General features: G+C 39.9%; 1 protein-coding gene across 1 annotated transcript in view; it reads left to right on the plus strand.

The window, feature by feature from the left end:
- Positions 1-14,045, plus strand: part of Ppp6c (protein phosphatase 6 catalytic subunit) — a 30,239-nt gene that overhangs the window by 5,806 nt on the left and 10,388 nt on the right. Inside the window, exons 2-4 of the mRNA XM_041674593.1 lie at positions 8,304-8,399; positions 10,041-10,106; positions 11,679-11,820. Coding sequence (XP_041530527.1) covers positions 8,304-8,399; positions 10,041-10,106; positions 11,679-11,820 — 304 coding nt within the window. The remainder of the gene's footprint in view (positions 1-8,303; positions 8,400-10,040; positions 10,107-11,678; positions 11,821-14,045) is intronic.

Here is a 14,045-nt window from a genome sequence, read left to right on the forward strand (position 1 = left end):
GCCTTGATTCCACATTTTCCTGTGGCCATCTCTCAAGTGCTGGGATACATGCCTATTTACTAAGAAGCCCCTTGTGTCAGGTAATACCAAAGGTAGAATTAGATGTATCTCTCTCCCTTTGGATGTCTCTCGGTATAAAAGAGATTGGAGAGACGAAGAGATGATCATTATACAGTGTAGCAGGTGCTCTAATAGAAGGCTAAACTTGGGGCCTTGAATGTGAGTTAATTGTTTCTGTTTTTGAGACGAGGTCTCAACTTACACCTGGCACTATTTACAGCAGTCTTCCTGCCTCTGCCTCTGTGGTGCTGAGATCACAGGTATGCCCCTGAGTTACATTTTTACCCCCGCCCCCACTCCTAAAAAATGTTTATGGATACTAGAAAAATATAATTTTGAAATGTTGTTAATATGTGGCTAACTAAATGGAAAAGTCAACTTAGAGAAAACTATTACAGAGATACATTCTTTCTTTCTTTTCTTATTTTTGAAACAGGGTCTCACTATGTAGCCCTGACTGGCCTGGAACTTGCTAAGTAGCTAGCCTTGAACTCTAGAGAGATCTACTGACCTCTGCCTGCCAAGTGTTGTGATTAAAAGTATGGCCCCTATACCTGACGAGAGAGATATACTGTTATATGGGTAAGAATCAAACAAAACCAAGAAGGTATCAGAATGGATTTTTCTAATTATTCTGAAGAAATACTCTTGAAGGATTTCTTCTTCTTTTTTTCTTTTTTTTTGGGGGGGGGTGGTTTTTGGTTTGGGTTTTTTTCCAAGACAGGGTTTCAGAGAAACCCTCAACTGCCCTAGAACTCACTCTGTAAACCAATGTGGACTCAGACTCAGAGATTCACCTGCCTCTGCCTCCCAAGTGCTGGAATTACAGGCATGTGCCACCACCGCTTGGCCTCTTGAGGATTTCTAATGGCAGTAAAAGGGAGCTTTTAGAAATAACATTCGAGCAACATTTTGGACCCTGGAGTGGAATGGGACATGACTGTCGTAAAAACAGGTGTAATGGCAAAGCCCTGTAACACCAGCACCTAGAAGATAGAAGCAGGAGGGTTATCACAAGTCCAAGGTCTTCTTCAGTTACAGAAAGAACCTGAGCCACACGAGATCCTATCTCAGACAAACAAAAAAGAACAACATATTTGAAGGTCAAGAGGGAATACAGAGATGGGGCAGAGGATAGAATGGGAGGGAGACAATGAATGTGTATTTTGAGGAAGAAGTAGAGAAGAGAAATAGGATCATGAATCTGTTATTGTTCTCGGATAATTAACTGAGCATGAATAGGGAGAGGAACATAATTTTCCTAAATCTGAGATAAGACCAAGAGTCTGTTTTTCAGATTGTGACCATTTTGAACAGTAAGAGGAACAATGTTTTCTGCAAACAAAACGCTAAACAAAACTCTGAAGGCTTTTGGGAAAGGGCAATCTGTGTCCTGCCCACAGTGTGCCTGGGCTCTGTGAGGCCACTGCTGGTGAAGTTGCTGACCTGCAAAGGGTATATACTGAAGTTTCATAGACTTTTCTTTATTTGTGGGTACTTGATAGGAACTTATGTACTACTTATGTTACTTGTAACAGAAGTGTAGTACTGGAGATTGAATCCAGGGCCCCTTGATTGATAGGCAGTTCTCTGCCACTGAGCTATACCCCTAACTGGAAGCTCCTGCTGAATCACAGAGATTAAAGGCAGTGTTTTAAGGGGCTTAGGGGCATTGCTGTCTAAATGCTCATTTGGATCTGCAGAACCAGCATTTATAGGTGGCAGTTAAAATTGTACTCTAAATAGCATACCTGGGTTGGATGAAGGATGAAGGATCCACCTAAGTAGTTGACATGTCTTCTCTAGACACTTAGCCTTTGAGATTGACAAGGTTTCTTGCTTGATGTTCTTTAGTTTGTGGTGCAGGGATTGTAGATAGGACTAACAAGCAGTTCAGGTGTTGGTTACAGACTAGATCAGTCTCAGTTGGGCATAAATTCTGGCATATTAGAATGTGGGAACCATGGAGCCTTTTGGGATTCCACTCAGGATTATGATCCATTTCAAATGTTTATTAAATGATAACTTGTTTTGTTACAGAAAGGATAGTAGGTGTTTTCCAAAGGTCTGCTCAATAGAGCAGTAAAATAGAATAAAAAGAAAACAAGTCAGAAAATAAGTTAAGATGGAGCCAGCAGTGAAAGTATAAAATATATATGGTATATAAAATAACAGCTGGAATGAGCAGGTCATTTCCTAAAGATTAGATACATAAGCATTTCTAGAAACTAATTTTAGAGCTAATTTTTTTTGTTTGTTTTTTGAGACAGGGTTTCCTCTGTATCTTTGGAGCCTCTCCTGGAACTCGCTCTGTAGACCAGGCTGTCCTCAAACTGAAAGAGATTGCCTTGCCTCTGTCTCCCGAGTGCTGGAATTAAAGGCGTGTGCCACCACCATGGGGAAGAACTAAATTTTTTAGATGATAAAACCAGGAGCTACTCAGGGTAATCACTGACCCTGATAGAGGAAACAAAGACATTCTTCTCTTAGGTCCTCCCTAATACTGTTTAGTCATAGTATCTTTTTTTTTTAAGATTTTATTTATTTATTATGTATAGAAAGTCTGCCTCCATGTATGCCTGCAGGCCAGAGGGCGCCAGATCTCATTACAGATGGTTGTGAGCCACCATGTGGTTGCTGGGAATTGAACTCGGGTCCTCTGGAAGAACAGTCAGTGCTCTTTACCGCTGAGCCATCTCTCCAGCCCTAGTCATAGTATCTTGTGTGTCTTGTTTATAGTCCACACAGTAACAAACTCCATAGAGGCTTTATTCAATAATGAAAACATGTTACTACGGTTTGATTGCATGGCATCAATCAAAAGTATAATTTGGGAGAGAGAAAAACAGTAGAAAAGGAGGGTAGTGTGATGAGAGTGAAGACAGGCCTTTCTAGATCTGGGCCCTTAAACCTCTTCATTCACAACTCTTTTTTGTTCAAGAGTTTTATGAAACCCCGGATATACAGATCTATAATTATATAAGTTAGACATTTTTACTCATAAAAATTACTTTTAAAATCACTTTAAAACAAGTTCTTAAAGTCAGGCAGATGTAGTGGTTTGCACCTTCAATCCCAGCACTCAGGAATCAGAGGCAGGTGGATCCCTGAGTTTGAGGGCAGCCTGGTCTACAGAGCAAGTTCCAGGACAGCCAGAACTACACAGAGAAACCCTGTCTCAAAAAGCCAAACTTACTGCTGCTGCTACTACTACTACTAATAATAATAATATTAATAATAAGTCATTTGGTGTCCTTGTAATTTTACCACTTGCTAAAATGAAAGAAAATTTGTATACTAGTGAAATGGGTGTGCTTGTTTTTAAGTCTATAAATTTATAAGTCATGGTTGAATATTTGATATTGTAAGACAACATTTTCAGCATTGTTGGATATTTTGATTTTATGATGAGAATGCCACTACATATTTATGTATTACAGAATGATAGGACTGTTTCAGAAATTGTTGGAAACTATGTCTTAATCCCAAGACAAAGTTAATTTAGTGACTTTAAAAAAAAATGAAACTAAGGCTAGACATGATGGTGCACACTTTTGATCCCAACACTCAGGAGGCAGAGTCAGGTAGATCTCTGTGCATTCAAGGCCAACCTGGTCTACATAGGGATTTATAGGACAGCCAGCACTCTAGAAACGCCCTACCTTTAAGAAGAAGAAAAAGGAAGGAAGAATTGGACTAAAGTCAACAACTCAGGCAGTGATTTTTATTTTTAATTTTAGTTTTTATTTTTTGTTTATTTGAGACAAGGTCTCACATAGCCCAGGTTAATCTTCCACTATATAATTGAAGATGTCCTTGAAGTCCTCATTCCCTGCTTCTGCCCCCAAAGTGCTGGGATTATAGGGAGCATCATTGTGTCCAGTTTATACCGTGCTGAGGATCAAACACATGTGTTCAGCAGATGCTCTGCCGAATGAGCTACGTCCTTAGTCCTGCCTTAAGTATATTCTAGACTTTTTGTATTTGCATTTATCTTTAAAATCTTCTATTGTACTGATCACTTCATTCCTTTCTCAAACTACTTTAATTACAATGGCCTTAGAATATGTTTTAAGGGCTGGAGAGATGGCTCAGCAGTTAAGAGCACTGACTGCTCTTCCAGAGGATCCGGATTCAATTCCCAGCACCCACATGGCAGCTCACAACTGTCTGAAACTCCAATTCCAGGGGATCTGACACCTTGACACAAATGCACATAAAATAAAGATAAATAAATCATAAAAATAAAAAAGAATAAGTCTTAATAGCTGATTTGTCAATAATGTTAATATCAATATTATTTTCCAAAATTAGTTGAGTAAATTTTACAGTTCTTGTCCCCGACAGATAAAGTTAGTATAGTTTTTACATACTCCTGCCACCCAATCTTACCAAAGAAGTCACTACGTTAATTAAAACTATACTAGGTTTCCATATTAATGAAAAGCAGCATTTGCAGTCTGATGTATTAAGCAGGGTTCAGCAAGTAATGAACTTTCTGCACTTGTGTCTTTTGAAATGTGATCCCACAGGAGGTGGCAGAGCACTTTCGCTCAGGCCCTCCCTGGTCTGCATTTTTTCTTCTGCAGTGCTGAGTTTAGACTGACTACCTTGCCCAAATGTTTATTTATGAAGAATGTGTTTATTATCCTCCATTTATCTCCAAAAAGCTTGAGGTTTGCTGTAAGCTGAAAGTGCTTATGAGAGGTGATAGAGTTATGTCATCAGTGAGATCAAGATCTGACTGCAATTCATTCTGCTTCAATAACCTCTGTTCTTAATCAGTTTGCTGTACTGTTCTAGACTTGAAAGAACTGTTAACCAAACTCCATTTACAGACTAGAGGTGCATACACATTTTCAGTGAGAGAACTACTCTACACCTATTGCTTTCCTCCAGTTAGAATGGAATCCTAGTTAATGTTTATAAATCAGGTTCTATAAAATATAAACCAAAAATAATCCAGGGTAATCCCAGATAGATGAAAAGAACATGAAAGAAAAAACATGTTAGAGAACCGCAAGGGAAATAACATATTTATCAGACTCTCCTCATTCCTACTTCTTAGGGACAAAATACCTGCATCTGTGCCTCAGAGTTGAGCTTCTACCCAAGACTGACACAGAGTTGTGAGGCACTGAAGCCATCTCTCTATTTTATTTAGCTAGTATTTTAAAACAGGGTCTTACTGTGTACCCCTAGCCAACCTAGAACTCACTATATAGACCAGTCTAGCCTCTGCCTCCCAGATCCTGGAACTAAAGATGTATGTCATCACCATCACCCCCAGCTAATTAAAATTAGTTTGTTTTTATTGAGTGTATACATGTATCATGGTGCAGAAAACAACTTGCAAAAGTCAGTTCTCTTTCTTCCACCATGTGGGTTCTGGGGATCAAGCTCGAGTCTTTAGTGTTGCCTTTATCCTCTGAGCCATCTCTTTTGCCCCCAGTAAAGCCATATTTAATAATCCTAGAGACCTCTGGTGACACACAGCATTTAGTATACAGCCATTTCCTGTTTCTCCTTCAAATAACAAAGCTGTCAGAATCAGACGTGTTTCACAGCTAGTAGTTCTGGAGAGAGGCTCCCTGCTGACAGGCATTATAAAGCACTGTGTTACTCTCACCCGGCCATATTCACCTGCTTCCTTCCATGGTGAGTGAACTGAGTCCCAAGACAGTGCCAAGAGCACCTCCTTACGCAAGAACAATCCCTCTTGTTGCCTTTTAGATTTTGTTATTTGATGTATATGGGTGTTTTGTCCTCATGTCTGTCTGTACACCTCATGCATACCTGGTGCCCTAGGGGGCCCTGGACTGGAATAATAGATGATTGTGAGGCTGTGAGCTGCCTACACTCCAAATTTATTAGTTTATTTTGAAAATAAAATAAAGTAATAGGCAATTTGAGAAAAAAGTACACAGATGATACTCATTAAATTAGTATACTCATTAAATAAATAAAATGATTAAATAAGATCAGGGAAGGGGAGGGTATGTACCCTTCTGCAACTCCAGAAATGAGTTCTGCTGTCCTGCAGGTTCTTTAATTTCCAGAGTGGGGAGGAGAGTCATGGCAATTAAAGCTACCTTATAAACATGTAAATCTACAGTAGCAACCAAATGTAGGCACTTGGTGGAATTTGGTGGTCTTTCTTTTGTAAGCACAGCAAGTCCCTATAACAAGATAGGTACTGCTGTCTGATCCACAGAGGAACAAGTTAACAATGACTGTAGATCCATTATCTGTTTAATTTTTTTTTGCATTAATCTCATTTTGACTATCCTGTCAGCTTTATCTTTATCTCCAAGAATTCTCTGCAGCCTAAGTCTGTGCCTCCAGCATCTGCTCTGACTCTATAGCGAGCCCTGCAAGCCAGACAACTGAATAGTGGTCCGCTCCAGTACCTCGGTTCCTGGGAGCCCAGCAACCACACCACCCACATCTAGCCCCTTGCTTGCTTTTTTCTTTTGGGAGGGGTGTGTTTTTGTTTGTTTGTTTTGAGACAGGGTCTCACTACATAGTTGTAGTAGTTTGAATGTAATTGGCTCCCATAATTTCATGGGGAGTGACACTATTAGCTGTGACTTTGTTAGAGCAAATACGGTCTTGTTAGAGGAAGTGTGCTACTGTAGGGGCAGGCTTTGAGGGTCCCTATGCTCAGAATACTGCCCAGTCTCTCATCTGACTTCCTGTTGCCTGCCATGCTCCTCAACATGATGATAATGGACTTAATCTTTGACATTGTAAGCAAATCACCCCAATTAAATGTTTTCTTTATAAGAGTTGCTGTGATCATAATGTCTCATCACTGCAATAAAAACCTTAACTAAAGCAATGGTGGCCTGGAACTCTTTGTATAGACCAGACTGTCCTGGCTGGAACTTAAAGAGATCCTTCTGCCTCTGCCCCTGGAGTGCTGGAATTAAAGGTGTGTGCTGCCACACCTGACTCTTTTTTCTAATTACATTTTTAGTTAATTTGTTATATGCTTATGTGTGTGTGTGTATGGGAGAGATGCAGGCACCACTCACACTCAGATGTTGGGACAGCTCACCCATGCACTTATTAACAGGGTCAGCTCTACTGTGCTGCCCAGGCTAGGTGCTGGGTCAGCTCACCTGCCTGCCACTGGTGGAGGAGGACAAGGTGGGGAGGGCATCTTTCCCTCATCAATGCCACCTTGTGGCAGACAAGGGGGACAAAACCTACTCTCCCATTCTCATGCCCTCAGGACAGCTCACCTGCAAACCCCACCCCCACCCCTGTGAACAGGGTCAGCTTTATTGTGCTCCCCAGGCTAGGGCAGGACCGCACTGCAGCCAGTGAGGGGCGGGGCCGACTCTCTGCAACTACTATCCTCTTAGCACAGTAGTAACAGGAGTCATTGATATAAACATAGACTGACTGTGTACCCAGGCATGGGCCCAGGTGGTAAGCAGGCCACTCACACTAGCTTGGTCCTCACCGCCTTCACCTCTTCAAAATCTGCCCCCCCCCTCTTTCTCCCTCTCCCCTTCTCTCTCTTTCTCTCTGTCTCTCCCATATATTTCCTCCTGGCTGGCTGGGACGGGTAGGTGTGTGGGTCTTTTTCCATTCAATCCCCCCCCCCCCCCCCCCCCCCCCGCCTTCTCTCTCTCTTTGTTTTTTTTTTGGAGGGGTTTGTTTGTTTTGAGACAGGGTTTCTCTTTGCAGCAGTCCTAGCTATCCTGGAACTCACTCTGTAGACCAAGGTGGCCTCGCGCTCACAGAGATCTGCCTGCCTTTTCCTCCCGAGTGCTGGGATTAAAGACTTGTGCCACCGCCGCCCCACTCTCCTAATCAGTCTTAATGGTGCTGTACCAGGTCTTGTTTTCTGCTCAGGCATGTGCTTTTATCTGCTAATTAAAAAAAATATATCTTTATTATTGATTGAATGTATAATACAATTTTCTTACCTTTCAAAGGAAAGACTTGAGGTTGGGGGAGCTGGAAAGTTGGCTCTGTGGTTAACAGTACTTGTTGCTCTTGTAGAGGAACTGGGTTTAGCTCCCAGCACTTACATTAACTCTAGCTTCAGGGGATCTGAGACCTTCTTTGGCATGCAAGTGGTACATGCAGGCAAAATACTCACACATATAAAATATTTTTTAAAGGAGAGACTTAGTTTCTCTAAATATTAGTCTTTGTATTTTTTAATTTAATCCTTAGTTTTAATATTGTCGTGAAAGTTGACATTTTTCTTCCTTTTCTTCTTTCAGCGACTGTGTGACTATGTTTGCGATCTGCTCTTGGAAGAGTCGAATGTTCAGCCAGTGTCAACACCAGTAACAGTGTGTGGGGACATACATGGACAGGTAATTTTCACAAGGAAGTTTTAGGGTTTGTAGTCAGTGATCCATTTGTTTCTAACTTGTGCTGCAAAATAAAACAAAACCCAGCTGGTGATTAGGTGGTGTTGGTCTTCATGCTATGCCTGGTTCCTGGTTCACTGCACTGACAGATAAAAGCAGTAGTCAAATATCTCATGAACTTTGACTTCTACTTATAAAGTGTAATGCACTGCTGAGTTGTTGTTTGGAGCAGTGTAGGGTGTTCCATGATGGTGAAAGATGCAAAATATAAGACTAGGTTCTCATAGAAATTATAGTTAACAAGAGATGGTTTGGTCTTGTTCATTCATCAATGTCTTATTAGAATCTGCTCATTTTTTTAATAAGAATGAAAATAGCAAAAGTTTAGAAAAGCAAATTGTTGCAAGATTTTATAGCAAGTCACTGATAGAATAAGATGAAAAAGATTTAATCTATTTCTTCGATGGGACTGTAGGACCTCGAATACCTGCTGACTTATTTTTTTCATTTTATTTATTATTTTTAATGTGTGTGTGTATGTGTGTTGTGTAATGTGCATGTGTGATGTGCCCATAGAAGCCAGAGGAGTTGAATCTCCTAGAGTTTGAATTGCAGGTGGTAGTGAGCTACTTACCTGGATAGGTCCTAGTAATTAAACCCTGATCCTCAGGAGGAAGAACGGTTTATGCTCTTAGCCACTGAGCAGTTTCTCCAGCCCCTATCTGCTGGCGTTTGTTTATACGAATTCCAAAGCACTGACTAGAGGGCACAACTTAGCATTAGACTTGGGAACTAAAAGCTAAAAAGCTGGTTCATAGTCTGCTGTGTACATACAGTGTAGTTGGGACTGTAGAACCTGGAATAATATGCTGTGAAGAATCACTCTACCACACAGTTGACTGACTCCAATTTCATTCCCTGATGTCATGGTATATAGGAGCAGAAATGTATCTAAATTGGCCCTGAATAGAGGCTGCTTCATAAATAAAAACCATTTTGACTACTTACAAAGCTATTTTCTTTTTGCTTTTTCAAGCAGTTTTCTGGATGACGAGGTTATAATAAGCCTGACATCTGTAATGCCAGCTCCTAAATAGAAACCTCATGATGTCATCTTTGGTCTGTTAGCTTTCTGGAGAGTAAACTTTAGAGAATGGATTTCTTAAGTTGGATTTCTTTTTTTTTTTTTAAATATTTATTTATTTATTATGTATACAATATTCTGTCTGTGTGAATGTCTGCAGGCCGGAAGAGGGCACCAGACCTCTTTACAGATGGTTGTGAGCCACCATGTGGTTGCTGGGAATTGAACTCAGGACCTTTGGAAGGGCAGGCAATGCTCTTAACCACTGAGCCATCTCTCCAGCCCCTTAAGTTGGATTTCTTAAGTTTCCTTGTAACTTGCCTCCCCAATATAATTGTCATTTGCATTTTGTTACACAAAGCAGTACCTTAGCTTATGTGTATTTTTTTTTTCAAGGCCTTTTAAGATTTGGGAATTAAATCTTGGCAGTTTTGCTTATACTTTATTTCTTCTTACAAATGTAAATATTTGAAGTTTGTTTCTTCACATGTCTCATTCACAATTTATCTTAACTCTTTCACAGGAATTTATAATCAGCATATATTGCTTTTCTTTTACAGTTCTATGATCTTTGTGAACTGTTCCGAACTGGAGGTCAGGTTCCTGACACAAACTATATATTTATGGTATGTAAACACTAGTGATATCAAGTGCTTATTCAAAATCAAAAGGCTCTGGCTTATTTTATGTAAATTCTATAATAATTGCTATTTAAATGTATGAAAAGGTGAGTCTTACTTCTCTGTATTTTGTCATGTCTTCTACTTAAACATAATTGCTATGTTTGTAAACTTACTGTACAAATAGGACTGAGTTATGACTGCCAATAATGGCAGGAGGACCACATAGAACCCCTGGTTAGACTGTGGAAAGGTATAGTTTGGTATGTCATACTTTTTTCTAATATACACTTGTTATTATGGTGTATTTTTTTACTCTGCCTTTTTAATGTTGAAATTTTCTGAATTTGTATGTGTGTATGGCACATGCACATGTTTGCGTATGTACATGCCATTAAACAGCCTTGGCTGTTGTTCATTACTTAGGTGCCATCTACCTATACTTGAGACAAGGTCTCTCATTACCCTGGAACTCCCTAAGTAGGCTAGGCTGGCTCTCCAGAAGTCCCCAGCTTCTGCCTGCCTCTGCCTCTTCAGTACTGGATTGCCAGCACATAGCACCACGCTTTGCTGTTTCTATGTGGGTTCTGGGGATTGAATTTAGGTAGAGGCTCATACCTGGAAGGCAAGTACTTTATCCACTAAGCTATCTTCCCAGCCTATTGATAGAAATTTTTGAAGATTGATTTATCTTTTATGTGTCTGAGTGTTGTACTTGAATGTGTGTCTGCACCACGTGTGTACCTTCTGCCTGTAGAGGTCAGAGGAGGGCATTGGGTCCTATGGGACCTGAGTTCCAGATGGTTGTGAGCCACCATTTCAGTGCTAGGAATCAAACTCAGATCCTTTGCAAGAACAAGTGTCATTGCAAAGTTCTCTGTCACCTTTCTAATCATTAGTAGTATTTTAAGTTTTTTAATCTATTATTATTTTTTTATGTGTATGGATGTTTTGCCTTCATTTATGTCTATGTACCCCATGCATGCTTGGTTCTCTTGGAGGCCAAAAGAGGGTGTCAGATACCCTGGAACTGGAGTTACAGATGATTATTAGCTACTGTATGGGTGCTGGGAATAGAACTTAGGTCCTCTGGGAAAACCACAGATGGCATGTCTCCAGCCATGTATTGCTATTTTGTAAAGCTATTTCCTGAATAGTGGTGCGGTATTGCCCCAAGTGTAAATAGTATTTCATACCTGTAACGTTGGGAGGGGGCAGTTCGGCGGTTTTTTTTTTTTTTTCTTTTTTATGAGGGGATCTCACCACATTGTCCTGGCTGACCTGAAGCTTTCTGGGTAGACTAGGCTTTCTCTCCACTTTATTGCCTTGAGAACAGAGGCTTTCATTGAACCAGAAACCCTCTGGATTTCAGTTGGTTTCATCCAGGCTTCACCTGTCTCAGCCTGTAGTGCTTCGGTGCAGCCATCTTTTTATATGTGTACTAGGGACTCACAGGTCCTGTTTCTAAATAATTTTTAAGAAATTATTTTTAAAAAACAATGTGCAGCTTCTTATTATTGTTCTTTTGGGCTCTTACATCTATTGTATGGTTTGTAACTGTAAACTTTTACTTTACAGGGTGATTTTGTAGACAGAGGTTACTATAGCTTGGAGACCTTCACTTATCTTCTTGCACTAAAGGCTAAATGGCCTGATCGTATTACACTTTTAAGAGGAAATCATGAGAGTAGACAGATAACACAGGTGTATGGATTTTATGGTAAGACCTTCTTTTCTTTGATTCTAAGTAGTATCTTACTTTTGGGGGGAAAAAGTTGTATATGTACTTGTTTTTGTTGTTTTTGTCTTTTTTTTTTTCTAGTTAACTCTGCGTTTCCCCAGTCAACTGGAAATCTTGCCATATAGAGAAAGACTGACTGACTACTACTAAGGCTTTGGTGTACAGCTTTCTAAATCAAAAAAGTGTAATCTTACATTTCCACTTTCTAAATCAAAAAAGTGTAATTTTATATTTCCACTTTGGAATCACTTTGAGTGCTTGTTTAAAATGCAGATTGTGGGCCTGTGAGATGGGCCAGTGGCTAAAGGCCAGAGTTTGTTTACCAGGGCCCTCGTGGTGGGCAGAGAGCACCTACTCCTGAACACCGAGTGCTGAAGCATAACTCCCAAAGGGACTGTTTGCTTATTTTTAATCATGCCTAGATTTGTGTGTGCGTGAGTGTGTGTGTGCGCGTGCGCGCGCTCGTGTGCATGTGGGTATATGCGTGTGAGTTAAGGTATTCTTGAGAGTCCTCTGGAGCTGGAGTTACAGACAGTTGTAAGTTGCCTGATGGGATACCGAAAATTGAGCTCCAGTCCACAGCAAAGGGTCTTAACTGTTGAGCTATATCTCCAACCCCAATTTTAAAAAAATCTTTTTTAATGTAGATTATTTGCCAGGTGGTGGTGGCGTACACCTTTAATCCTAGCACCGGAAGGCAGAGGTAGGTAAGCTCTGTGAGTCAGAGTTTGAACTCTGTGAGTTCGATATCAGCCTGATCTAAAAAGTTCCAGGACAGCCAGGGCTACACAGAGAAACCATGTTTAAAAAAACAAAAAAAAAAATTTTTTTTAATTTAAATTAGATTGTTGGATCTCACTTCAAGCATCGTAATCAAATTCTGTTGGCATAGAACCCTGGAATCTCCTGAGGGTGCATGTCACATACATTCAAGACTGGAGTTTTGTCTGTGCATGCCTTCTCCCTTCTCCCATCCCCGCTCCCCTTTCCTGTCTTCTTCTTTTGGTCAATGATGGAGATTGAATCCAGAACCTGTGCATGCTAGGCAAGCACTCTACTACTGAGCTATATCTCCAGTCTTTCCTTAATGCTATGCTGCATGCTTAGCCTTTTTACTTCCTTAGTCTTTTGGTTGGTTTGTTGTTTTGTTCGTTTTTGACAGAATGTCCCCATAGATGCCTAGAGTAGACTAGTACTCACTGTCATCCTTGATCATATGATCCTCCTGTGGCATCTCCTGACAGTTCCTTGTCGTTCTATAGCTATATCATATTACAATGTATGAACGTATCATAATCAGTCTGTTTCTCATTGGACATTTAGTTGCTTTTTTGTTGTTTTCTTACTCTTTGTCTTTTTCTTTTCTTTTTTGAGATAGTCTTGCTATATGGTTCTGGTCTAAACACTGTAAACCAATCTGACCTTAAATGTGCTTCCATCTGTCTGCCTCAGCCTCTAAAATGCTAGAATTACAGGCATGTGTCACCGTACCCAACTAAATGTTTTATTCTTTTTCAGGATAATCAGTATTCTGGATAGCATACTGTGGTGTTAGTTCAGTGAAGTAAGACTAATATAAATTCTAAAAAATGCTTTGTTCAGTGATTTTATTAATGTGTGGCCATCATAGAGTACTTATTGCACATTATAAAATGGCTGTAGAACAAGATACCAGATGTTATGTAGATCCAGTGTCCCTTATCCAGAATGTTTGGGTCCAGAAGTACTTTAGACTTTGGATTTTTTTTAATTTTGTAATATTTGAAAAAACATGAGATTTCTTGAGGATGAGACACAAATCTAACACAGTTTTTATATCTATGGTATGTATAATTTTATTATATAAAATATTATAATTTTATGTATCATATATGTAATATATGGAGTCTGAAAATAATTTTGTAAAATACAGATTTAGTATCCATAATCTGAAACTCCACAACTCCAAATCATCATCTATAAAGTGTGAAATTTTGAGCACTACCATGACACTCAAAAGTTTCAGATTTGTGATACTTTCGTTTTTAATGTGCCATGTACGTGCCCAGGGCATATAAGGTAGGCACTCTGCCACTAAGCTACACTCTAACTCTGAAATCTGAAACATCATGAAGTATAAACATTTTGTGTGTGTGTGTGTGTGTGTGAGAGAGAGAGAGAGAGAGAGAGAGGGGGGGGGGTTGTTGTTGTTGTTTCTGGAATTT

This window comes from Microtus oregoni, unplaced genomic scaffold, assembly GCF_018167655.1.
Source record: "Microtus oregoni isolate MIOR12 unplaced genomic scaffold, Mior012 000025F_ref0000491, whole genome shotgun sequence".
NCBI lineage: Eukaryota > Metazoa > Chordata > Mammalia > Rodentia > Cricetidae > Microtus > Microtus oregoni.